Below are 20,292 nucleotides of genomic sequence, written 5' to 3'. Positions count from 1 at the left end.
ACATCACAGTCATAAGAAAATGAATAATAAAATGTAAATTTAAATAAAAAAGTTGAAAAAAATATATCAACAACACAAAGAAAAAGTTTAATGTTGAATAAAGCAATAATTTTATGTATTCATAAAAATCAATGTGTATATAACTCTGTTCGTACGACTCTGTACTTTAACTTATAGACAGTAAGTATTCAATTATTTAAAAAAGAATAAAATAGTTGAACGTATTTAAAATATCATTCAATCCAAAAATTTATTTCAGAGTTTTTAACAATATAAAAATGTAAAAATTCTTTATTCTTACATCAGTAAGAAATAGAATAACTATGAAATATTTATTAATTAAACTGATGATTATGAAAGTGATGTCGTATATTTATTAAATATATTAGCGAATTATTAAAAAATTATTTTTCTCTATTACGACAAATAGAAAAAGTAAGTATATCTGTGTTCTTGAAAAAAATAATTCTTACATGTAAATTAAACATTTTATGTATAATAAGACAAAATATGTCTTTCGATAGCTTAAATGACTTAGACCACCTTTTATTATCATCAATCATATCAATGATGGATTTGAAGGAAATAAATAATAGAGAAGATAGGAAATAGATAATAGAGAAGAAAGTAGTCTTCATTTTTTGTATAGTCTTTTAATGGATAATAATGAATAAAAATTACTCCCTCATCATTTTTTCTTTCTGTCTAGCAAGCTTCTTCTTGCTCAATTTTTTCTTCGAAGGTTCCTCTTCTGTTGCTTTCGAAACAATATCCTCCTTTTCAGTCAATATGACTTCTATATGGGATGGCGAGCTCATATACGCTATAAAAAATAATTACATGGATACAATATTATATAATAATAAATACAATGAATATTATTTTATTGTAAATAAAAATAAATCATTTAAAAAAATAGAAAAAACATGAAGAAATACTTACGATTAATACGACCATGAGCACGATAAGTTCTCCTGCGTAGACATGGTGCATGATTAACCTGAATGTGATCGATGACAAGACGTTCCACATCCAATCCTCTATAATCAGCATTGCTTTCAGCATTCTTTAAAAGTTGAAGTAAGAACTCTGCTGATTTCTTGGGCCAACGTCCTAAAAGGATAGACACCTCAATTAAATGAGATTTAATGATCCTTCATAATACATTACATTTTTTGTAAGTGCAATGTTCCAGAAATATTTAACGTTGTTCTATTATCCTTCAAAATCTACCTTGAGTTGTGCCAAATTGTTTAGCTTGAGCACATCGACCTACTCCACCATTGAACCTTCGGAAAGGAACACACTCTTTATGTTCGATAACATTCTTCAAATATTTTTGAGCTCTACGGAGAGCCATATTTTTAATAGCTCGTGCTGTTTCATGAGTGTTCTGTAATAAACACAACACTGTCAATTAAAATTATATTACTACAACTGCTTTTATATACTAACATGTATTAATATGCAACACAACATTGATAAGTTATGTTCACAAGATACAACAAAATGATATTTACCTTGAAGTGTACACGAAGGTTAGAACCTCGTGCCTTGCACGATTTCGTAGCATTTAATGGTTCGTAAGAATAACGACCCATTTTGTTCTGAAAACAAACCACAAATAATTAATAAAAATTATTAACAATACTTAATCGACATATTTCATGTTCATCATAAGATAGGTGTCGCAGTGTAGACAATCGCGGCATGCGTATATAACTACAAATATTTCTCTATTTTACACGAAAACACGAAATATATATTGCAAACAAAATATCTAATTAGGTTTTATAAACATAATAGATTAATAATTGTTTAATCGATGATAGGATAAAACGATAGATGTAAACGGATTCAATCAATTTTACATATTCCGAACATACCTTCTTTAACACGGTTCTATAGAAAAGGATGTCTCGAAACGATCACTGTCCGACTTCCTTTACGAACAGTGCTACCAACTTACTAATACTTTATTTCGAATAATCCAACGAGAACAAAACTTTACAATATCAACTTTTTTCTTTATTACAACTATTTATCACGTTTATATGAGGTTAAAAAAAAAAAGTTATAACAAATACATGACGTCTAATTAATCAATCAAAATTTTATCATACATTTCTAGTCTTCGTATCTGTCGATAAATATTTCAATCCTTTCTTTTCATCGATGAAAATGATCAAATGTCATGACTCAAACGTTTGGTCGAACCTTCAAAATAAAAATTACATTATTCAAATATCTCAGCACATATAATATATTTGTGTAAGTAAAATTTAATTAAAAATAATATAAAAGTACCTTTAATGAATAAAACGAGACATTTTTTGTAGTTCTTTAGATAAAATCGAAGTTTTGTTGAACGATAGATACGCTCCTGAGGGTACAATTCGTGATCACGAATTCTGTTAAAAAAAATTATTGCAATTTTGTTTTTTTTTATTTCCACACTGTTTAGTAAAAGAAAACTTAGATATAATTGATAAGAATATTTTTTTCTTTCTCTCTCTCTCTATCTCTCTCTCTATATATATATGTATATATAAAATTCATTCTTATACGCACAAGATAAATAATATATGATATCACACTTATCGAACTATAGACTGTTCAAGTATAGTCTATGATTTTCGTTCTATCTAAACTGTGTGCGTGGACTATCGTTCAATGTTACTTCGCGGCTCCTGGAAAGAGTCGGTTAACCTGTATTTCTTTGAAGAAAATATTTAAAAATATAATGTAAATCAGGAACATTTGTTTTATTCATTAGTTGTATTTCGCGTTGGATTTAAAAAAAGAAAATAAAATTAAAATTATAAACTAACAAGAGAAGATAAGATATTACATTTCTAATAGATCTAACTCTTGTCGAATGATTGAAATTCGAAGATTGACAGATCAATTGAAATAACAATTATCAGTCGAATATTTAAATGCAACTTTTGTAATAACTTAGAAAGGATGTAAGTGTTGTTAACAAAGTTTTATCAAATTGTATAAATCATTAAGAAAAAAAACTGGAAATAACAGAAGTGAAGAAAAAGAAAGAGATAAAACTATTGAAAAGAAAGGAATAGAAAGACGATTTCCTTGTGCATTGAACTTACAATTGTGTGAGAAATATTTATATACTTGTATATTGTATACATAAATGAAATAATATCTTTAGATAATTATCGGTGGGAAAGTTAAATACATATATTTTTTTTATAAATCCATACGCTTATTATACTTGTATATATTTTATATATAACTGACAATTAATTTGTTACGTTGTCGATACTTTGCATAACAAATGTCAAAAAACAAATTAAATTTGACATTACCACCTGGCTCGATTGAACCAGTTCCAGCTGTGTCTCCATCACCGCCAGTTCCACCACTGCCTACATATTCAGAACCACCCGTTATGCCGGAGTAAGTTTAATCCTTAAATTTTATTTTAATAATTCATTATCCATTGTCTTTTATAATGTAACTTAGTATTCTATTAGATTGTTCTTATATTCTTTATTTTCTGATTAGTGGTGTAATGGGCAAAATGAGTATCGATGCAATTCAAGAAAGATTAGAAGAATTAGAGATGGACGAAGAACAAAGAAAGAGATTAGAAAGTTTCTTAGGACAAAAAGAGAAAGTAGGAGAATTATGCGATGATGATTTTGAAAAACTTGGCGAACTAGGTGCTGGAAATGGTGGTGTCGTCATGAAAGTTAGACATAAAAAATACGGTCTTATTATGGCAAGAAAGGTATAATTGTTTTGAAAGTTCATATGTATTCAATTTATAGAAAAATATTATAATATGTTTAACCGTTAAATTTATATTATTTTTTCAGTTGATTCATTTAGAAGTAAAACCAGCTATTAAAAAGCAAATCATAAGGGAATTAAAAGTATTACATGAATGTAATTTTGCTCACATAGTGGGATTCTATGGTGCTTTTTATAGGTTTGTATATGCATTAAAATATATTACTTAAAATCTTTGTTTATCTCTCAAAATAATTATATCTTCTATATTATAATTGTTTACAGTGATGGTGAGATTAGTATATGCATGGAATACATGGATGGAGGATCGTTAGATCTGATATTAAAAAAAGCTGGGAGAATTCCAGAACCTATTCTAGGCACTATTACATCTGCTGTAAGTAATATTTTAATGTTATTAACCCATTTGCATCATGCGTCTACTTTAGCTTTCTTGTTCAATCATCAGCGATGTTCAACTGTCGACTGACTCGTATCACCGATCAAATTCTCACATATAGAAAAACAAATGTTTCTTATGCGGAATAATTCGTGCTCGGTGATAGCAGACAGTCGCAGCTCGCGGATATATCCGCGTTTGGATGCAAGTGGGTTAATATCCAAATATATTAGTTTATATGGCATTAATATAATCATTATTAATTTTGGAAAAGTTACAATTAATAATCCGACACAAATATCATTATAATAATATGCTTAAATAACTATAACTTAAACGAATTTACTGAAATAAACTACATACAAATTAATTCTTCTAATTGTAAGTAAAAAATTAATAATACGTTTCCCGTTCGATAATGCCTCCTGGAAACAAACGAATACAAAGTCTTCTAAGCTCGTCATAGACCCAAAGAAATAGGGCGAGAGGTAGAGAAGGCCAATACCAATAAATATCTAAAGGCATAGTCTTAAATATTTTTTCTGTTCCTGGTATATATAAAAGCATTCCTGTTATAATAATTTCGAATACAAAAGAGAAGTTTAAAAACCAATTGTCCATTCCTTGTTGAAAAATAGAATTACGTCTTGTTTTACACATCACTAAATCTACCATTTGTGTTATAACGATAGAAAGAAAATATCCTGTGCGTGCTTCGTTAAGTAAATCCATTCTAGCCTTGTAAGTCCATGTTTGTCCATAAGAATCTTCAAGATCATTAATAGCTTTGTTTTCCCAATCATATCTTAATCCTAATAATTGATATGGCAAGAAACCATTCAACATTAAAACCATAAAATAAGTATAGAAAGCTGCTGCAGCTTGAGTCATTCCAATTTGACCATAAGTAACAGATATTAAACGTTTGTTAACTAGTCTATCGTATTGAGGATTTCTCGGTGCTCGTTGCATAATATCTGATTCTGCCTTTTCGTAGGCTAATGAAATAGCAGGAATTAAATCGGTTCCAACATCAACAAGGAGTACCATTTCAATAATAAATGGTAAAGGAATTGCAAATATAAGACTGGCTAACATTGGCAACATTTCGGGTACACTAGATGTTAATGTATAAGCAATGGATTTTTTTAGATTATCAAATATCAGTCTACCTTCTTCTATTCCCGTAACGATGGACGCAAAGTTATCATCCATCAGTATCATATCTGCAGCATTTTTAGCTACATCTGAACCAGTGATTCCCATTGCCACTCCTATATCAGCTTTTCTTAAGGCAGGTGCATCATTTACGCCATCCCCAGTAACAGCTACAATTTCTCCTAATCTTTGACAACTTTCTACTATCATCAATTTCTGTTGTGGTGAGGTACGAGCGAACACAATCTCCTCGTAATTGCTAATAGTATTATCCAGATCATCGACGCTCATACTTCTTAATTCTGTGCCTGTTATGATTATAGCATCTGTTATAATATCAGGTATTGCAGTGAAAGATGGTTGGTTATCATGCAGCAAAGTTATTTCGTATTTAGTTTCATGTCCTTCACTTATAATACCAACTTTTCTAGCAATAGCCATTGCTGTTACTGGATGATCACCAGTTATCATGATCACTTTTATGCCAGCTGTACGACATTTTTGAACTGCTTCTGGTACGCCAGGTCTAGGTGGATCTATCAAACCAATTAGACCAACAAATCTGTAATCTTTAGTTGGAAAGTTATATTTATCAGGAGAATCTGTGTTAAATACGTAATTAGAATCATATTTTGTTCCAGGTAACTGAAGATCGCAATAGGCTAATACTCGTTCACCTAGATATCCTAATTCTGTGCAGGCACGTTTTACTGATTGTAAATCAGTTATTTCTATGTTTTTTGTTTGACCCTCCATAGTTAGTATTGAGGTGCAATAATCCAAGATTATTTCTGGAGCACCTTTCATAATCAGTATGTATGAATCAACATCATGGTGTATGGACAATTGATACTTGAGAGTAGAATTGAAAGGAATTTCAGCAACCTTTGGATATTTTTCACGAAATGCATCTGTAAAATGTATATGCTCACAGAAACGAAGTATGCCAGTTTCTGAAGCATCACCTATAACATCACGTTGCTCTATTGGTACCAAAAGTGTACTTTCTGCGGTAAATTGAGCTCGTAAGCAAAGAGTGGCATCTCTCAAGACATAATTAAAAGCAGGTTTTTCCAACAATATATCTTTTTCTGCACCAATTTTTTCTATCGGTGAGAAAGTAAATATATTATATCCAAACCATAAATGCGACACTGACATCCTATTCTGAGTAAGAGTTCCTGTCTTATCAGAACAGATAGTTGAAGTAGATCCAAGAGTCTCTACTCCTTCCAGATTTTTTACCAGACAATTTTTATTAGCCATTTTTGTGGCAGTCAAGGTTAAACATGTAGTTACCGTTATTAGCAAGACTTCTGGCACATTGGCTATAACAATACCGAGTAGATACGTGAAAGCTTTAATTATGTTTGGTTCTAACATGAGAGAAATTCCAAAAAAAAGTAAACCAAAAATGATAGCAACCACTGTGATAATGTGAACAAAATGTTTAATCTCTTTAGCAATCGGTGTTTCAACTTTTTCTAAATGTGACGTTAATCCTGCTAATCTTCCGATCATTGTGTCATCTCCTGTGGCAATAACTACACCTATCCCATCTCCAGCAACAGCAAATGAAGAGAAAAAAGCAACATTTGAAGATTCCAAAGGATTTAGATCTGTTGGATAGTCCGTACGAGTAACCGGTTCACTTTCACCAGTGATGCTCGAGTTTTCAACTCTCAACCCGTTACATTTAATTATCCTTATGTCAGCAGGTATCTTATCTCCAAGTCTGATCTCTACCAAATCGCCAAGCACTAATCCTTCGGTACCAAGACGCATTTTTTTGCCATCTCTTATTACTGTTGCAAAAGTAGGTACCATTTTTGCAAAAGAGTCCATAACTTTTGTATTCTTACTTTCCTGTATGTAAGCAAATATTCCAGATATGAGACATATTATAACAATTATCAGCCCCAACCATTCTATTCCACTTTGTTCTTCTTTAAATAAATAACAGATTAAGACTAGTAAGAAACATAGAGCAGCGCAACCCCACAATAATGCTGCAAAACCAGTGAACATAGACAGCAAAAATTTAATGTATTCGGGTGTTTGCTTAGGAGGAGATAACGTGTTCTGTCCATATTTAAGAAGTAATTGTTGAGCCTCTTTCTCTGTTAGACCATTAACTGGATTTGTATTTAATTTCATGTATAAATCTTCCAACGGAATTATGTGATCCGTGGTATCTAATTCCTGAAGAAGTTCTTCAAAGTCAGCTTCAGTTAATTTCTTCTTTGCAATGTATAAAGAAGAAATGTTATAGCTCAATTTTGGCCGAAGATTTTTCATTGACATTGTTTGCATCTCAGGCATCTTGTTTCGATAATTTCTTAAAACAATATTTTGAATAATAATAATTAAGGTTTACTTATTTCGTTGTGGTACTATATTTACAGCTCAACTAACTTCAATCATGTTTATATTGCTCTTCTTTTTTTTCATATTCTTTTCTTTTCTTTTTTAATTCTATAGGGTATATCTAAAAAAATCTAATATTATTTTTTGTTCCTAGGTGTTGAAAGGTCTAAGTTATTTGCGTGACAAGCATGCTATCATGCATCGCGATGTTAAACCAAGCAATATTCTTGTAAATAGCGCAGGAGAGATCAAGATATGTGATTTTGGTGTCTCCGGTCAGTTGATAGATTCCATGGCTAATTCATTCGTTGGTACCAGAAGTTATATGTCGGTAAATATTATTTATCACAAATACATGTCTATGTTTCTAACCACAAATCTGAAGAAGATATTATATGCTAATTATATGTTCACATTTACAGCCAGAAAGATTACAAGGTACCCATTATTCCGTACAAAGTGATATTTGGTCGTTAGGATTGTCTCTTGTTGAAATGGCTATTGGTATGTATCCCATTCCACCTCCCGATGAAAAAACATTGGCATCGATATTTAGCACACAAGCTGGAAGTCAACCTTCAATGGAGACTGCAGCAACAAATAGCGAGCCTACACCAACTCAACAATCACCAGGACATAGTTGGTGTTCAAATTATTAATAGTATAATTAAATTACTTATTGTATATATAGCATAATGATAATAATAATATTATTATTATTATTTATGATCTATAGGTGCTGGTAGCCCAAGACCCATGGCTATATTTGAATTATTAGATTACATTGTTAATGAACCACCACCAAAATTGCCGGTTGGCTTTTTCAGTGACACATTCACAGATTTTGTTGATCGTTGTTTGAAGAAAAATCCATCTGAAAGAGCAGACTTAAAGACATTAATGGTATCAAAAAAGATATTTCAAAATAAATTTAAAAATTATATTTCTGTGATATTGTTTTCTACTATATTATAATATAATATATATACTAACACACATTTTGTAGAATCACGAATGGATAAAAACAGCTGAGTCGGAGAATGTTGATATTGCTGGCTGGGTATGCCGTACAATGGATCTTCAACCGACTACTCCAACTCGTTTAGCGAACGTACAATCCTGAATAAATGTAACTCTTACATACTTGACTACTTATATACGCGTTCAGTACTCATAAGTCAGTTATTATTTTCTTTTCGTTCGATTATATTAGACAGTGGCGTTTCTTTTTCTTTTGATTAATTTTATGATCATTAATATTATAACTCCATTTTTTATGTTTTTTTCCCTGATATAATCTTATTCCTCGTTGTTTAAAAAAAAAAACAATCGAATGATGAATAAGATTTAGAAGAGGCAAGCAAGTTACTATAATTAAGAATAAAGTATAAACTTTGACTATAGAATACTCAACAATCCATATGATAAGTCCATGTTAAAAATCACCATTAATTAATGTAGGAAAGATATTAACGAGTCGATGATTCAAGTGTGGAAAAGAAAAGAAAAGAAAAAAAAATTATATGGTTTAAATGTAAGACTATATCTGTTTGCATATGTATGTATAGTTGGTATATAATATATAGAGAGAGAAGATAACTTATTAATTAATAATCATTATTATATCGAAAATATTTTATGCCATTTAAACGCCACTGCTCTTTTATATATTTTCGAATGAAATCAATTTTCATCTATAAGTTTAGGATTATTCTTATTATTATTATTATTTTTGAAAAGTATGTAAGATATACATGTAAACAGTTAAATACGGTATAAGTTTCAAATGAATACAATGATCAATATACGATGTGTTCCCTGTGATGATGATATTAGGATATTTGAATATATGGATATCAGGTATATGAAAGAAATCATTTGACGAATATTAGTTAGGTCAAGTTATGCATAGAAAATTTGTACCTGACATCCTTAGAATGTTATTTATATATACACATTCACACACATACACACACGTACATACACAAATACACTAGTGAAAAGACTTTGTTCCGCCATTCATTACAATTTCATAGGATTCTTTTATATCAAATATATATATGGAACGAGACTAAGAGATTAGAGTACATATACAGGATGTCCTATAATTGGTGGTACGGGCAAGTAGGAGATGATTCTACATGAAAAACTAAGTTGAAAATGTAGAATAAAATTTGTTCATATTTCTTTGTTTTAAAAAAACAAATAAGCTTAAAAATTTATGGAGTACGTGTGGAATTGAGCACGCGTGTGCTCGCTTGTACCACTGGTTACAAGATACCCTATATATACTATATACTCTTATTGTAGACATTATCAGAATGATCAATTTTGAAAGAAAGAAAGACAAAAAGCCTTCCAAACGAGATAAATAATTTATATACTCCAGGTTAATATATATCAAATAATATAAATCATTTTCTTTCTCGTGTATGTGATTGATTCTACTAATTATTAAGACGCGCGGCAAGATGGAAATCTCGTAATATAAATAAAGGTGGCCTCGTATATAAAATGTCAAAAAAGAAAAAAAAAAATACAAGTCCTTAGTGTGATCTTAAAATATGTCCATGTGTTCACACGAAATATACATATATATATACATACATAACTTATAACTGCATTTGCCGTATAATTATGCATCAAGTTTTTCCTACGTAATTTAAATAAATTAGATTTAATAAACTATTTTTGTCGCTTAACGATTAGTTTTATATTCATGGACATTTAAACAGTTTTAAATATTAGTATCGTTATTATTGTCAAATAGTATCCTGTATGTTATATTTCAAACCATATATATATACAAATATATATTGTGTGCTGGTAATTATGAAAGTTAACTAATTGTAAGTTAAATGATAGACAAAAAATTGGTCCACTGTCTTAATTACTGGCGCATATATGTCGTCTTTTATGAATATTATACGGTTAATAGTGTATTGTCATCGGATCCTTAAATTTTATATACTATATATATATATATATATATATAAGTAAAAAAATATGTATAAGAGAAAGAGAGAGAGAGTGGAAGAGAGAATAAGAAAGAAAGAAAGAAATCGCGCAGTATAAGTTGAAACCAAAAGCCATCGGTCTCTGTTACATATAGAAACGCATACATACTTAATCTATATTGATATACGAGATAATGTATGTAATGCTATTACAAAAACAATCGTCTTTTTAATAATCTCTTCTTGCTTGTCTGAAAGACGACTTTCATAAATGTAACTGCAGGTATAGGCAGTGTCAGCCTGTTCCGATTTGGCTTAAAATAAATCGGAGTGTACTACAATAAGAATGTTTATAAAACATGATGAACATACTCCTCGTTGGCATGCATAATAGCGTAAGACGCGAAATCCCCCAAAACACAGATGTTTCTTAATATTATTATTATATATATATATATATATAATAATAATTAATAATAATTATAATGATAATGATGTGATGCTGCTTAACGCGTGGCATATGTTTATTAATAAAAATAATAATTATTATTATTTAAAAGAAAAAAAGATTTAAAAAATAGAAAGTAATATAAGAACAAATATCATTTGACTGTTAAAATGTCAAGCTGCAAGATGTAACATATGTTGATAGAAAATTTAGTGATATTAGTTTGAAGGTGCCGAAGAAATAGGATCTTTTATTATGAATCGTATTATTATTATTATTATTATTATTATATGTGCAAATTATTTGTTGCAAAAAGATGTGGATAATTGCAGTTATATTCATTATCTAAATGTTATAATCATACTAAAGAAAAAATAAATATATGTATAGAAAAGGTAGCGATAAATAATAAATTTATCCTCTACCATATGCATTTGAATTATATGTAATGAAATTCTAAAGTATTGGTAAAAGAGTTTTATTTTTATTTGATTTATATTATAATATATTTATATTGGAATTAATTTTGATTTAATCAAATAACTTTTGCAATTAAATAACTTTTTTATTCACTTTTCTTTTAATAGATATTACACAATAATGATGTTTAATTGTAAGTAACAAATAATTTTTGTTTGTTTTTCGTTTTTCTTTTTAAATGCTTGTACAAATACTATAAATGTATATAAATTAGTAATCAAAGTTGTTCAATTTATTGGCATTGAACGGCCAGTTTTTCCTTTTCATTTTGTTGTTGTTCCAATTTTTGTTGTGTAGTCTGGCGCTTGATGATTTTAATGGAGGAATGTAATAGGAGATTAATCAGATCTTGTTGAACATTGGAGCCTATCAGAAAATTTTGAAGCTATTCATTGGTATTACGTGATATTGATTAATGGGTTGAAATAGCCTACCTTAGGCTAACGATAACGAGGCATCAACTGGCAGTAACTTAGAAACATTTCCAATTAGGACTAGCAATCTGTTGTTTTTATACGAAGTAACATCAAATTAGGAGATGTATGATTATGACGCGTCACGCTTGTTTCACCAATGTACATCTTTAAAACGATATTATTGGATCTACGACTAGTAACATATTCAGCTACGTTAATAGTGTCATTGGTTATACCGTTGCAACCAGTGAGATCGAGTAATTCCAAGTTAGGCGATGCATGAATAAGGATAGCTAAGCCTGTATCCTGTACCGAATTACAATACTTACATTCTAGTCGTCTTATGCTACACATATTGTCTAAACCTACAGCTGTTATATAGATCAAATTGTTAATTATTAAAGTTTCTAATTTTGGTAAAGTTGCCACAGCTTGTAAACCCCTATCAGTAACTTTATTGCAGTCTGAAAAATGAAAATTAATTTTTCATTATCTTTTTTGTATCTATAAATTATTATAGTCATATTAAATTATTTTAGAGAACTCTTACTTTCAATATCTAAATAGGTCAGTTTTGTACATGATGAGGCCAAAGCAATTAAAAGAAAGTCGTCTACAAAAGTATTTGTTGAAAGTTTTAGAATTTCAAGATTAACAAATTTCGCTAAAGGCAATATATTTGAATTTACGAAATAACATTCACAAACATCTACTACATTTGTTAGCTCGAATTGTTGAAGATTTGTGCAATATTGCGCCATTGCTTCAAGTGAAACACCGATGAGAAATAAGCTCTTATTTATAACCAATTTTTTTAAATTCTTCAGGTTTTCTAAGGCCTAAATTAATAATATAAAATTAAATTAAATTTGTATATTATCTTATGTAAATATAAAATCATTGAAAAATATATGACAAATATTTCTATATAAAAACTTACATTGAGAAAATATCGTCCAGTGATGTTATTACAAGAAATTAAAACAAGTTCTTCTAATGTATCCGATGAAAGAAACTCTAAACATTTGCCCGATATTCTCATTTCACGAAGACTTACGTACGTTAAGCGTTTGGACATATGAAATAATATTGTTAAATCTCTATCAATTATATTAGGAGAAGAAGCCGTGTAAAATGCTAAAGTAAGCTTTTTTATATTTGTACAATTATCAGAAAATAATTCTACTCCGGAAGAAGACATTTCGATTCCACTAAAATCAACTATTTCTAAATTAGGACACAATTTGGCAATGATGGACAAAGTACTTCGCGTTAAAGTCGGATATTTATACGGAAAATCAATCTGAGTTACAAATCTACCGCATCTCAATAATACTTGGCGTAAATCAGATGTATTAATTTTTTTATCGTGTGATAATATTCCCCACGTATGATTAGAAAGATCTAATTTTTTAACATTATACCACGATTTTTTTGACACATCCTTCCAACGTTTGCATACTGAAAACAAAGTTATAATATAATGAAATTAATTATATAAAAATATATACGTATCGCACAATTTCTCGAAGTAATAATAATTAAATATATATTGGAAAAGAGGAATTCAATATTATTTTACCTCTTTCTATGGCAATTCTATCCATAATTGGTAAATAAAGAAAAATGTGCTTTAAACAATCGTCATTTAATACATCGATCGAAGCGATTGTAGAATTTTCTACAGCGTTTTGATCAGTTCCTTCAATCAAAGACATCTCACGAGATTTATTCGAATCCTTTGTTGAATTATTACTTTTAAATTGTATTTTATCCGGTTGGTGCCAAGGATCTGCTGGCATCACTTTTAAATCTCTACTATGTAAATGAATACGTTTGTTGCTTCCGGCTTCTCTAGCTCTATAAATTAAAACCAACAAAAAAAGAAGAATATTTTATTTTTCATATCATCAAGAGTTTGTACAATGCTGACAAAAAACTTTTGTCTTACTTGATTGCACCCATAACTGTACTAAATGTAACAAATGCATAATTATTTCTACTGTTTGTTGTATTCAAATAAACACTCTCAACTTTTCCATATTCAGAAAATAATGCATTCAAATCTTTAAACGTTGTCTGTAAAAAATTACATTAGTATTGAATAATTTTTCTTAAAATATTTACAAATTTATTGAACTAAATTCAATTATTATTTTGATAATAGGTAAAATAAAACAAAAAATAAATAAATAATTGATTTTTTTTAATGTTGTCTGTATAAAAAAGAAAATTTTCATTTTTTTTTCTTTCGAAAACGACAGAAATTAAAATTACGTTTCCGAAGAGTAAGTTTGTTCTTTTAAAAAACGATTATAATTTACAAATCCAATTTTTTTTTAAATCATAATTTCAATTTCATGATACAATGGCATATATCGGTTGAAGATAAAAAATTTGTAGAAAGATAAGATAAAATGAAATTTAAATAAGGGTGTTGTAGCTCCCACCACGTGCCATTGTTACCACAAGTATAAACAAAAGGATAAAACATGCGATAAAAAAGAATACAAAACATACCCTTTGTGCTACATTACAAACAAACAATTTCCGTATTGGCGTTCCATTTGTTGTTGTTGGCAGTACACCTTCTTCGGTTATTCGATCAGCACCTTACAGAAAAACATTGAAAGAAACTTACGCTTATGTATATTATGTGTGTGTGTAAAAGTAAAAATATATACAATACGCAAATAAAAACCAAATTTTTACCATTTTCAGTTTCTGCACGAATTCGTTTCAAAGCTTCGCAAAAGAATTCTATTTTATTCATTTTGAACTCACAGAGTTTAACTCACAGAGTTTAACTCAAAGGACAATGATAATTTGTGACCTTGTATTGAAGAAGAATTATGGAGTAAATGAAATATGAAAAAGAAAATCGTTATACCGGCGTAATATCAAAGTATTTATCTCACTTTCGTTTGAATCCAGTCGTTTATTTCTTTCAAGTATTAAACATTACATTTCACTATCTTTAACGTGTTCTTCAATTTTCCTTCATTTATACAATTAAACGTCTTTGTTTTCTGAGACTAATACTTGTTCTTATATGATTTTGTATCAATGAAACTGTATTATCAACTGAGAGCGTACTTCCTATGACTTATAAAGATAGTTACACATAATCTATTATTTAACTACATATATTATTGTTGTTGCAAGTGCGTATAATTTTGATAGAAAGCAAAGAAATTTTGAAAGTAATAATGGTCTTATTATTGACGCTATTGTACAAATAAACTAATGGACAAGTTAGCATCGTAGATACGCTAGTCGGGACTCTTAACAGCAGAAAAAAATGAATAAGTGCTCTTAATTGCTCATTAAATTCTCAATCAAAATCCATAATTGCTCATTTTATTAATTATTTCATGTATAGGGATATAAAAATAAGAAGGTGCCCGTGTTCTATTTGTACCAAAATGGAAGGGGAATAAGGCGGCAGTTTGAAATAGAAATAATAATACGAAACTATATCGTTAATCATTTAGGTTGTGTATAAATAATTGAAATTAAATATATAATTATTTAATAATCGTACAAAAATGAGTAAATAGTAATATTATTAGTAAATAGTAATAGTAATAATTGGTACGTTACTATTTCAGAGCAGTACAAAAGGAATATTAGCGACACTAGTGGTGAAAAAAGAAAACTTAAATATACGATTTTCTTTTTACATTATTCTTACTGTGTAAATATTATAATCCTTAAAATAATTTATTTATTATTTGCAGAATCTATATATACTATTGATGTAATTTAGTTTTATGAATATATTGAAAGGATATTTTGTGAACATAATTTACAATTATTTTTTTTTGAGTCACATTATTTTTATTATTTACAATTAATGAATAAATTTTTATAATAAAACATATAATAATAAAGAAATTCTAGCGTTAGGTAGTTTAGTACGTAAAATGTTTGGAGTTTGGTGCAAATCATCTAATTCAGTCCATTTGGTTTGGATTGTACGAGTATAAGCCACAAAATGTCCGATGTTATCCCGTAAGGACGATGGACGGAATACAATCACTCCAGTCAGCCAATATTTTTTATTTTGAATATTCAGTATTATAGGAATTTCCTGCAAATTAGTGTTCGATAACTTGTTTTTTGAAGAATAGGTTACTTCATAAAAATGATCTACATTTAAAAATAGATAACAATCAACTTCCAGTATACGACTGATTACAATTTTTTTACAGTTTTTACGATAAAATGTTTCTTTTTCGATTTTATTCAAAACACTTTGCTGTAAAAAATCATAAGCATTATTTCAATATACTCATAAAACTAAATTACATCAATAGTATATATTGTTAATTTGGAAATCAACTTTAAATATATCCCCTGCAGGTATACCAACTTTACTTTCATTTTTTTTCAAAGTGCACTTGCGCCTTGAATTTGTGGTTGCGCATGCGTATAACATATCTCCCACTCATGACGTCGCCATTTAATAATTATTCAAAGTGTAACAATTATTTTCAATTAATTAACGATAAATAAAAAATATTTAATAAAATAAAGTTGAGCAAATAATGAGCAATTAAGAACACTTATTTATGTTTTTCTGCTGTTAAGGGTCCCGGCTAGTGTATCTACGGTCAAGTTAGCTGATAGCTGAATTTTTGATTGGTTAAACATTCTATTGATCATGATGCTACTTACTTTACCATCGTTATATATTTCATTTTATTATTCTTTTATTTATCTCTACCGTAATCTTATATTTTTATCCAAGCACTTAATAAATCATTTATTTAATATAAGAACAGATAAATCTGAACAAAATTATTAATAGATTGTTTAGATCAATTTTTATTCTGTCTACATAATCTTTTATGATAATAATAATAATAATAATAATAATAATATATATAAGTCGCGTAAATATTCCACGAAATTTTGAAAAAAAGCTTGATTTAATCATCACTTCGATCTATTTAATCATTTAAAATGAAAAACTATCATATGTCCTCTTTGTGCCAATTTAATTGCAGATAAAAGTTGTATTGTCTAAGGAGTCCCAGATTAAATTTAGATATCTTAAGCTGACCTTTGAGAGCATTGGAAAATTGCGAAGGAATTTGCAGCGATAAATTGGCCCGTTAAGTATTGCGATTGGAGTACTCGGTTAAGAATGGACCAATCATTGAGCACTTTTCGATTCTTTCGCTAGAGAAGAGTCGTAGCGCGCATGTGCTGCTTATCGGTTTTAATATCGAACCTACTTATGAATCGGCGCGAGATTTCAGTAACGCGCAAGACTTCATGCTGTGAGGTTGTGTTTTGGGTAATAAAATAAGTACTGAAGCAAAAGAACAATTCAATCAATCATATACATATATACATATAAATATACATATACACATATTCACACATTATATATATATATATTAAATTTGTTCTCATTTCCAAAAAATAAAACACCATAAAATTTGTGAAAAGTGTATTTAAAAAAACAAGATATAACAATTAATCGAAGTGTGTGCGCGCGCGTGTGTGTATGTGTGTGTGATCATCGTCGTTGTGCACATTAGAGCACACTCGCGGAAATGTCATTTTATTTCCGCGACAAGCCGAGGTTCGGTGAAAGATTCCGTGGAAAGTCGGGGGACAAACTTCTTCAAGAGATTCAACAACAATTGGATGAGGATAGCAAATCATTTTTCGAGCCTACAACTAATAATAAGTCGTCCAGATTTCCATTCGACCGGCGTCCCGAATTTCCAAAAGTAAGAAAAGAATAATTATCATAAGGTACAATGTCTCATTCATTTAATACTTTTCGTTTAACAAATTTCATTTCAATTCAAATTGGATATTCTTATTTTATTTCTTTTCTAGTATCGAATTAACAATGTTTCTTTGTACTTCAGAGCCAGTTTAATTTTCATAACACGTACGACACCTTTTACCGAACAATATGTTTTAAATTTTGTATTATTGTTTTGGAACTTTTCGAATTTTCAATGATATTCTTATTTGATTTTTTTTCTATTTGAAATAATAAACTTTCTACTTCAGCCAATTTATTTTTTAAGTGCTTTTAATATAATATAACATATATATGCAACGAGTGTTAATTCATATAATTCTGTCTAATCAAATTATTATTTGTCATATAATACAGTCATACAGTGTGCCAAGTTCACTTTTTCACGTTTTCGATTTGAATGTATGTGTATAGACGTGAGTGGGTTGAAAAATTTTGAGCCTAACATAGAAATCATTCTTTTTCGTCAAACTCGCTTTTTTATTTAAAAACAAGTTTCTTTTTCGTTGAGGCTCACAACTTTTCAGCATATCCTTGTGTATATACGAAGTCTGACATATATTTTTTTTTTAAAAGATTCCGTTAGACCGAAATTTCCTTTATTTATAGAGTGTGTCCCAATTTCTACGGAGTTTCTTCGACTATTTATTCTTGTCGCGAATCGTCTTTCTCTTTCTCTCTCTCTCTCTCTCTCTCTGTCTCTCACTCTCTTTGTATTATTCTAAATGCACGAAGAGAAATGAGAAATTATTAAAAATTGTATACATATATATATATGTATATATTTTACATAAATATAATATTAAAAATAAAATACGTTAAAAATATATATATCTCGCACCATCTGTGAAACTCCTTATAACTAATTCATGCTTTAAATGGAACGTATAATATACTAATTGTAAGTTAAAAATTTTTTTAATGACGAATAATATGAATAAGATATTAAAGTTTAACAATGAAAATGAATTTTAGATTTATATATAGAACCGGAAGTACGTCAGTTGAGCACGTAAAACTCGTAACTTGTGTTCTGCATCAATGATAACTTAATTAACATAATTATTCCAGTCATGTTAACGGTACAAATTTTCGAAGAATTTTCTTAACTTCTCTGTCTCATTCTATTTTATTATTTTCTTATAATCATATATAAAGTTATATCCAAAAGTTTTTCAGAAAACTGTTAGTTAATTTGAATAATACAAAAATATAACTTAATCTGTATAAAAATGTTCGTTTATAATATGAGTAACAAAATTATTAAACATATCATAGAAACTTTTGATTCATCCTGTATTATCTCGTGAAGGAAAAAGACATCTGTTAACGTATTTTTACCCTCCTAACTTCCTACAACAAAGGAGTAGTCACTTCGTGTGGCGAATGATCAGTTAAGGATCGATCGATATCCTTTTAGTTCTTCCAACCCCTCAAGAGAGAGAAATTGCTATCTTTGAAGGTCTGTACGTGTGTGTATGTGTATAACAAAAAAATAAGAAAAGATGAAATAGAAGAAATTCACTATAAATAAAACTACAAAATGGACAGAATGGAATCGAAACTTTCTAAAAAATGTGTTAAAGTATAATTATATTAATTGATAAATATAATAACAAATCATCTATAGGGAATTTTGATCTTACCCTGTATTATTACGAAATACTATCAAGTTCGGTATTTATTTTTATTTGTATTTCATTTTATTTTAAAAATTTTTAACAACGAAACTGTAAGAAAGTTTGATATAAAGAAAATGGTATCTATATCGTCTATTATCTTTCTTTGCTAGGAACAAACATTTTGCGAAATGCATATAAGAAACATACAGGAACGTTTGAAACAGTTCCAATCGTTTAATGGCGGCCATCTTCTGTGTTTATTGTTAAATGTGTTACAATGCTTGTTGAAGATCATAAATTAAGAGTATTACAGGAGACTTTAAAATAATCAGATTTTTATCTTTTCGTGGATCCAATTTTGACCAACAAATTATTTTGTTATTAATGACCATAAAATCAAGTCAATAATCCTTATAAACAGTGTTGCCAATGTACAATAATAAAAATCAGCTCTAGTTTTGGTAGTATCATCCCTTTTGTACTGTTAGTAATTGGATAAAAGGCATCTGTTGGTCGGTTAAAATGAGATCAATATAATGTGTTGGGTACTCTTTGGAATTGCAACCACGAGGCTCGAAAGTACGTCGTCCACTTGCGAGCATCGCAATTTCGCTGCGTTTTCTAAAGCGGCCTGTGCCGAGTGAGGGTCCCAGAAATAAACTGTTTGTTGCCAAATGCCTGCGGGGAGATGATATGCCTCTTATTGCTCTTTCGGTGCCTAAACCTTCCAAGAGCTTACTTATCATTTCTCACGATTACTTTCACAGAATATTTTTTATATAGGGAATAGACAAGTTAGGATTTTTTTTTTTTTATTTGTTTGTATTATAGGATCTTTATTTTTATTTATATTTTATATAAATACAGATATTTTTTAATATTATTATATTAATTTCA

At 29.1% G+C, this 20,292-nt stretch overlaps 5 protein-coding genes across 6 annotated transcripts in view; 2 read left to right on the top strand and 3 right to left on the bottom strand.

Annotated features, from left to right (window-relative positions):
* Window positions 1-636: 636 nt before the first annotated feature.
* Window positions 637-1,962, bottom strand: LOC106790401 (60S ribosomal protein L17). Its single transcript, XM_014755240.1, has 5 exons — window positions 1,887-1,962; window positions 1,521-1,607; window positions 1,234-1,393; window positions 943-1,113; window positions 637-823 (listed from the first exon to the last, which is right to left on the bottom strand). The coding sequence occupies exons 2-5, from the start codon at window positions 1,599-1,601 to the stop codon at window positions 678-680; spliced, it is 558 nt and encodes a 185-aa protein (XP_014610726.1). The 5' UTR covers window positions 1,602-1,607; window positions 1,887-1,962; the 3' UTR covers window positions 637-677.
* A 670-nt stretch (window positions 1,963-2,632) lies between these two features.
* Window positions 2,633-9,177, top strand: LOC106790392 (dual specificity mitogen-activated protein kinase kinase dSOR1). The gene is made up of 8 exons (XM_014755227.1): window positions 2,633-3,423; window positions 3,532-3,757; window positions 3,846-3,958; window positions 4,045-4,156; window positions 7,839-8,015; window positions 8,107-8,323; window positions 8,421-8,587; window positions 8,691-9,177. The coding sequence occupies exons 1-8, from the start codon at window positions 3,302-3,304 to the stop codon at window positions 8,805-8,807; spliced, it is 1,251 nt and encodes a 416-aa protein (XP_014610713.1). The 5' UTR covers window positions 2,633-3,301; the 3' UTR covers window positions 8,808-9,177.
* On the bottom strand, window positions 4,167-7,707 carry LOC106790351 (sodium/potassium-transporting ATPase subunit alpha-like). The gene has a single exon (XM_014755172.1). It carries the CDS (start codon window positions 7,637-7,639, stop codon window positions 4,553-4,555), a length of 3,087 nt encoding a protein of 1,028 aa, XP_014610658.1. The 5' UTR covers window positions 7,640-7,707; the 3' UTR covers window positions 4,167-4,552.
* Window positions 9,178-11,641: 2,464 nt separating the features above from the next.
* LOC106790359 (F-box/LRR-repeat protein 7-like) lies at window positions 11,642-15,081 on the bottom strand. Of its 2 annotated transcripts, none has more exons than XR_001382073.1 (8): window positions 14,698-15,079; window positions 14,506-14,597; window positions 13,937-14,064; window positions 13,568-13,845; window positions 12,926-13,446; window positions 12,536-12,824; window positions 12,004-12,449; window positions 11,642-11,935 (listed from the first exon to the last, which is right to left on the bottom strand). XR_001382073.1 is itself a non-coding variant. In XM_014755184.1 (8 exons), exons 2-8 carry the CDS (start codon window positions 14,756-14,758, stop codon window positions 12,064-12,066), a joined length of 1,755 nt encoding a protein of 584 aa, XP_014610670.1. In that variant the 5' UTR covers window positions 14,759-14,818; window positions 14,904-15,081; the 3' UTR covers window positions 11,694-12,063. The 2 variants fall into 2 exon arrangements, 1 of the variants encoding a protein (XP_014610670.1); XM_014755184.1 differs by having other exon boundaries at window positions 11,694-12,449; window positions 14,698-14,818; window positions 14,904-15,081.
* Window positions 15,082-17,479: 2,398 nt separating this feature from the next.
* LOC106790777 (BAG domain-containing protein Samui) overlaps window positions 17,480-20,292 on the top strand; it is a 22,211-nt gene continuing 19,398 nt past the window's right edge. The window contains exon 1 of the mRNA XM_014755929.1: window positions 17,480-17,732. Coding sequence (XP_014611415.1) covers window positions 17,553-17,732 — 180 coding nt within the window. The 5' untranslated portion in view covers window positions 17,480-17,552. The remainder of the gene's footprint in view (window positions 17,733-20,292) is intronic.

Source organism: Polistes canadensis, unplaced genomic scaffold, assembly GCF_001313835.1.
Source record: "Polistes canadensis isolate GaletaPanama2010 unplaced genomic scaffold, ASM131383v1 scaffold_7, whole genome shotgun sequence".
NCBI classification, from domain to species: domain Eukaryota; kingdom Metazoa; phylum Arthropoda; class Insecta; order Hymenoptera; family Vespidae; genus Polistes; species Polistes canadensis.
Note: the sequence above shows the minus strand (reverse complement) of the source record. Positions and strands in the feature narration are given on the sequence as shown.

Bases quoted from the DNA above. Each gene is read 5' to 3' on its own strand.
- LOC106790401 (XM_014755240.1), bottom strand. From the start codon at position 1,601: ATGGGTCGTTATTCTTACGAACCATTAAATGCTACGAAATCGTGCAAG. The intron at 1,394-1,520 runs GTAAATATCATT...TGTTTATTACAG, and splicing joins ACCTTCGTGTACACTTCAAG to AACACTCATGAAACAGCACG. The intron at 824-942 runs GTAAGTATTTCT...TATTTTTTATAG, and splicing joins TGCTCATGGTCGTATTAATC to CGTATATGAGCTCGCCATCC.
- LOC106790392 (XM_014755227.1), top strand. From the start codon at position 3,302: ATGTCAAAAAACAAATTAAATTTGACATTACCACCTGGCTCGATTGAA. The intron at 4,157-7,838 runs GTAAGTAATATT...TTTTGTTCCTAG, and splicing joins TAGGCACTATTACATCTGCT to GTGTTGAAAGGTCTAAGTTA. The intron at 8,588-8,690 runs GTATCAAAAAAG...CACATTTTGTAG, and splicing joins CAGACTTAAAGACATTAATG to AATCACGAATGGATAAAAAC.
- LOC106790351 (XM_014755172.1), bottom strand. From the start codon at position 7,639: ATGCCTGAGATGCAAACAATGTCAATGAAAAATCTTCGGCCAAAATTG.
- LOC106790359 (XM_014755184.1), bottom strand. From the start codon at position 14,758: ATGAATAAAATAGAATTCTTTTGCGAAGCTTTGAAACGAATTCGTGCA. The intron at 14,598-14,697 runs GTAAAAATTTGG...TTTTTCTGTAAG, and splicing joins TCGTGCAGAAACTGAAAATG to GTGCTGATCGAATAACCGAA. The intron at 13,846-13,936 runs GTAAGACAAAAG...TTTAATTTATAG, and splicing joins ACAGTTATGGGTGCAATCAA to AGCTAGAGAAGCCGGAAGCA.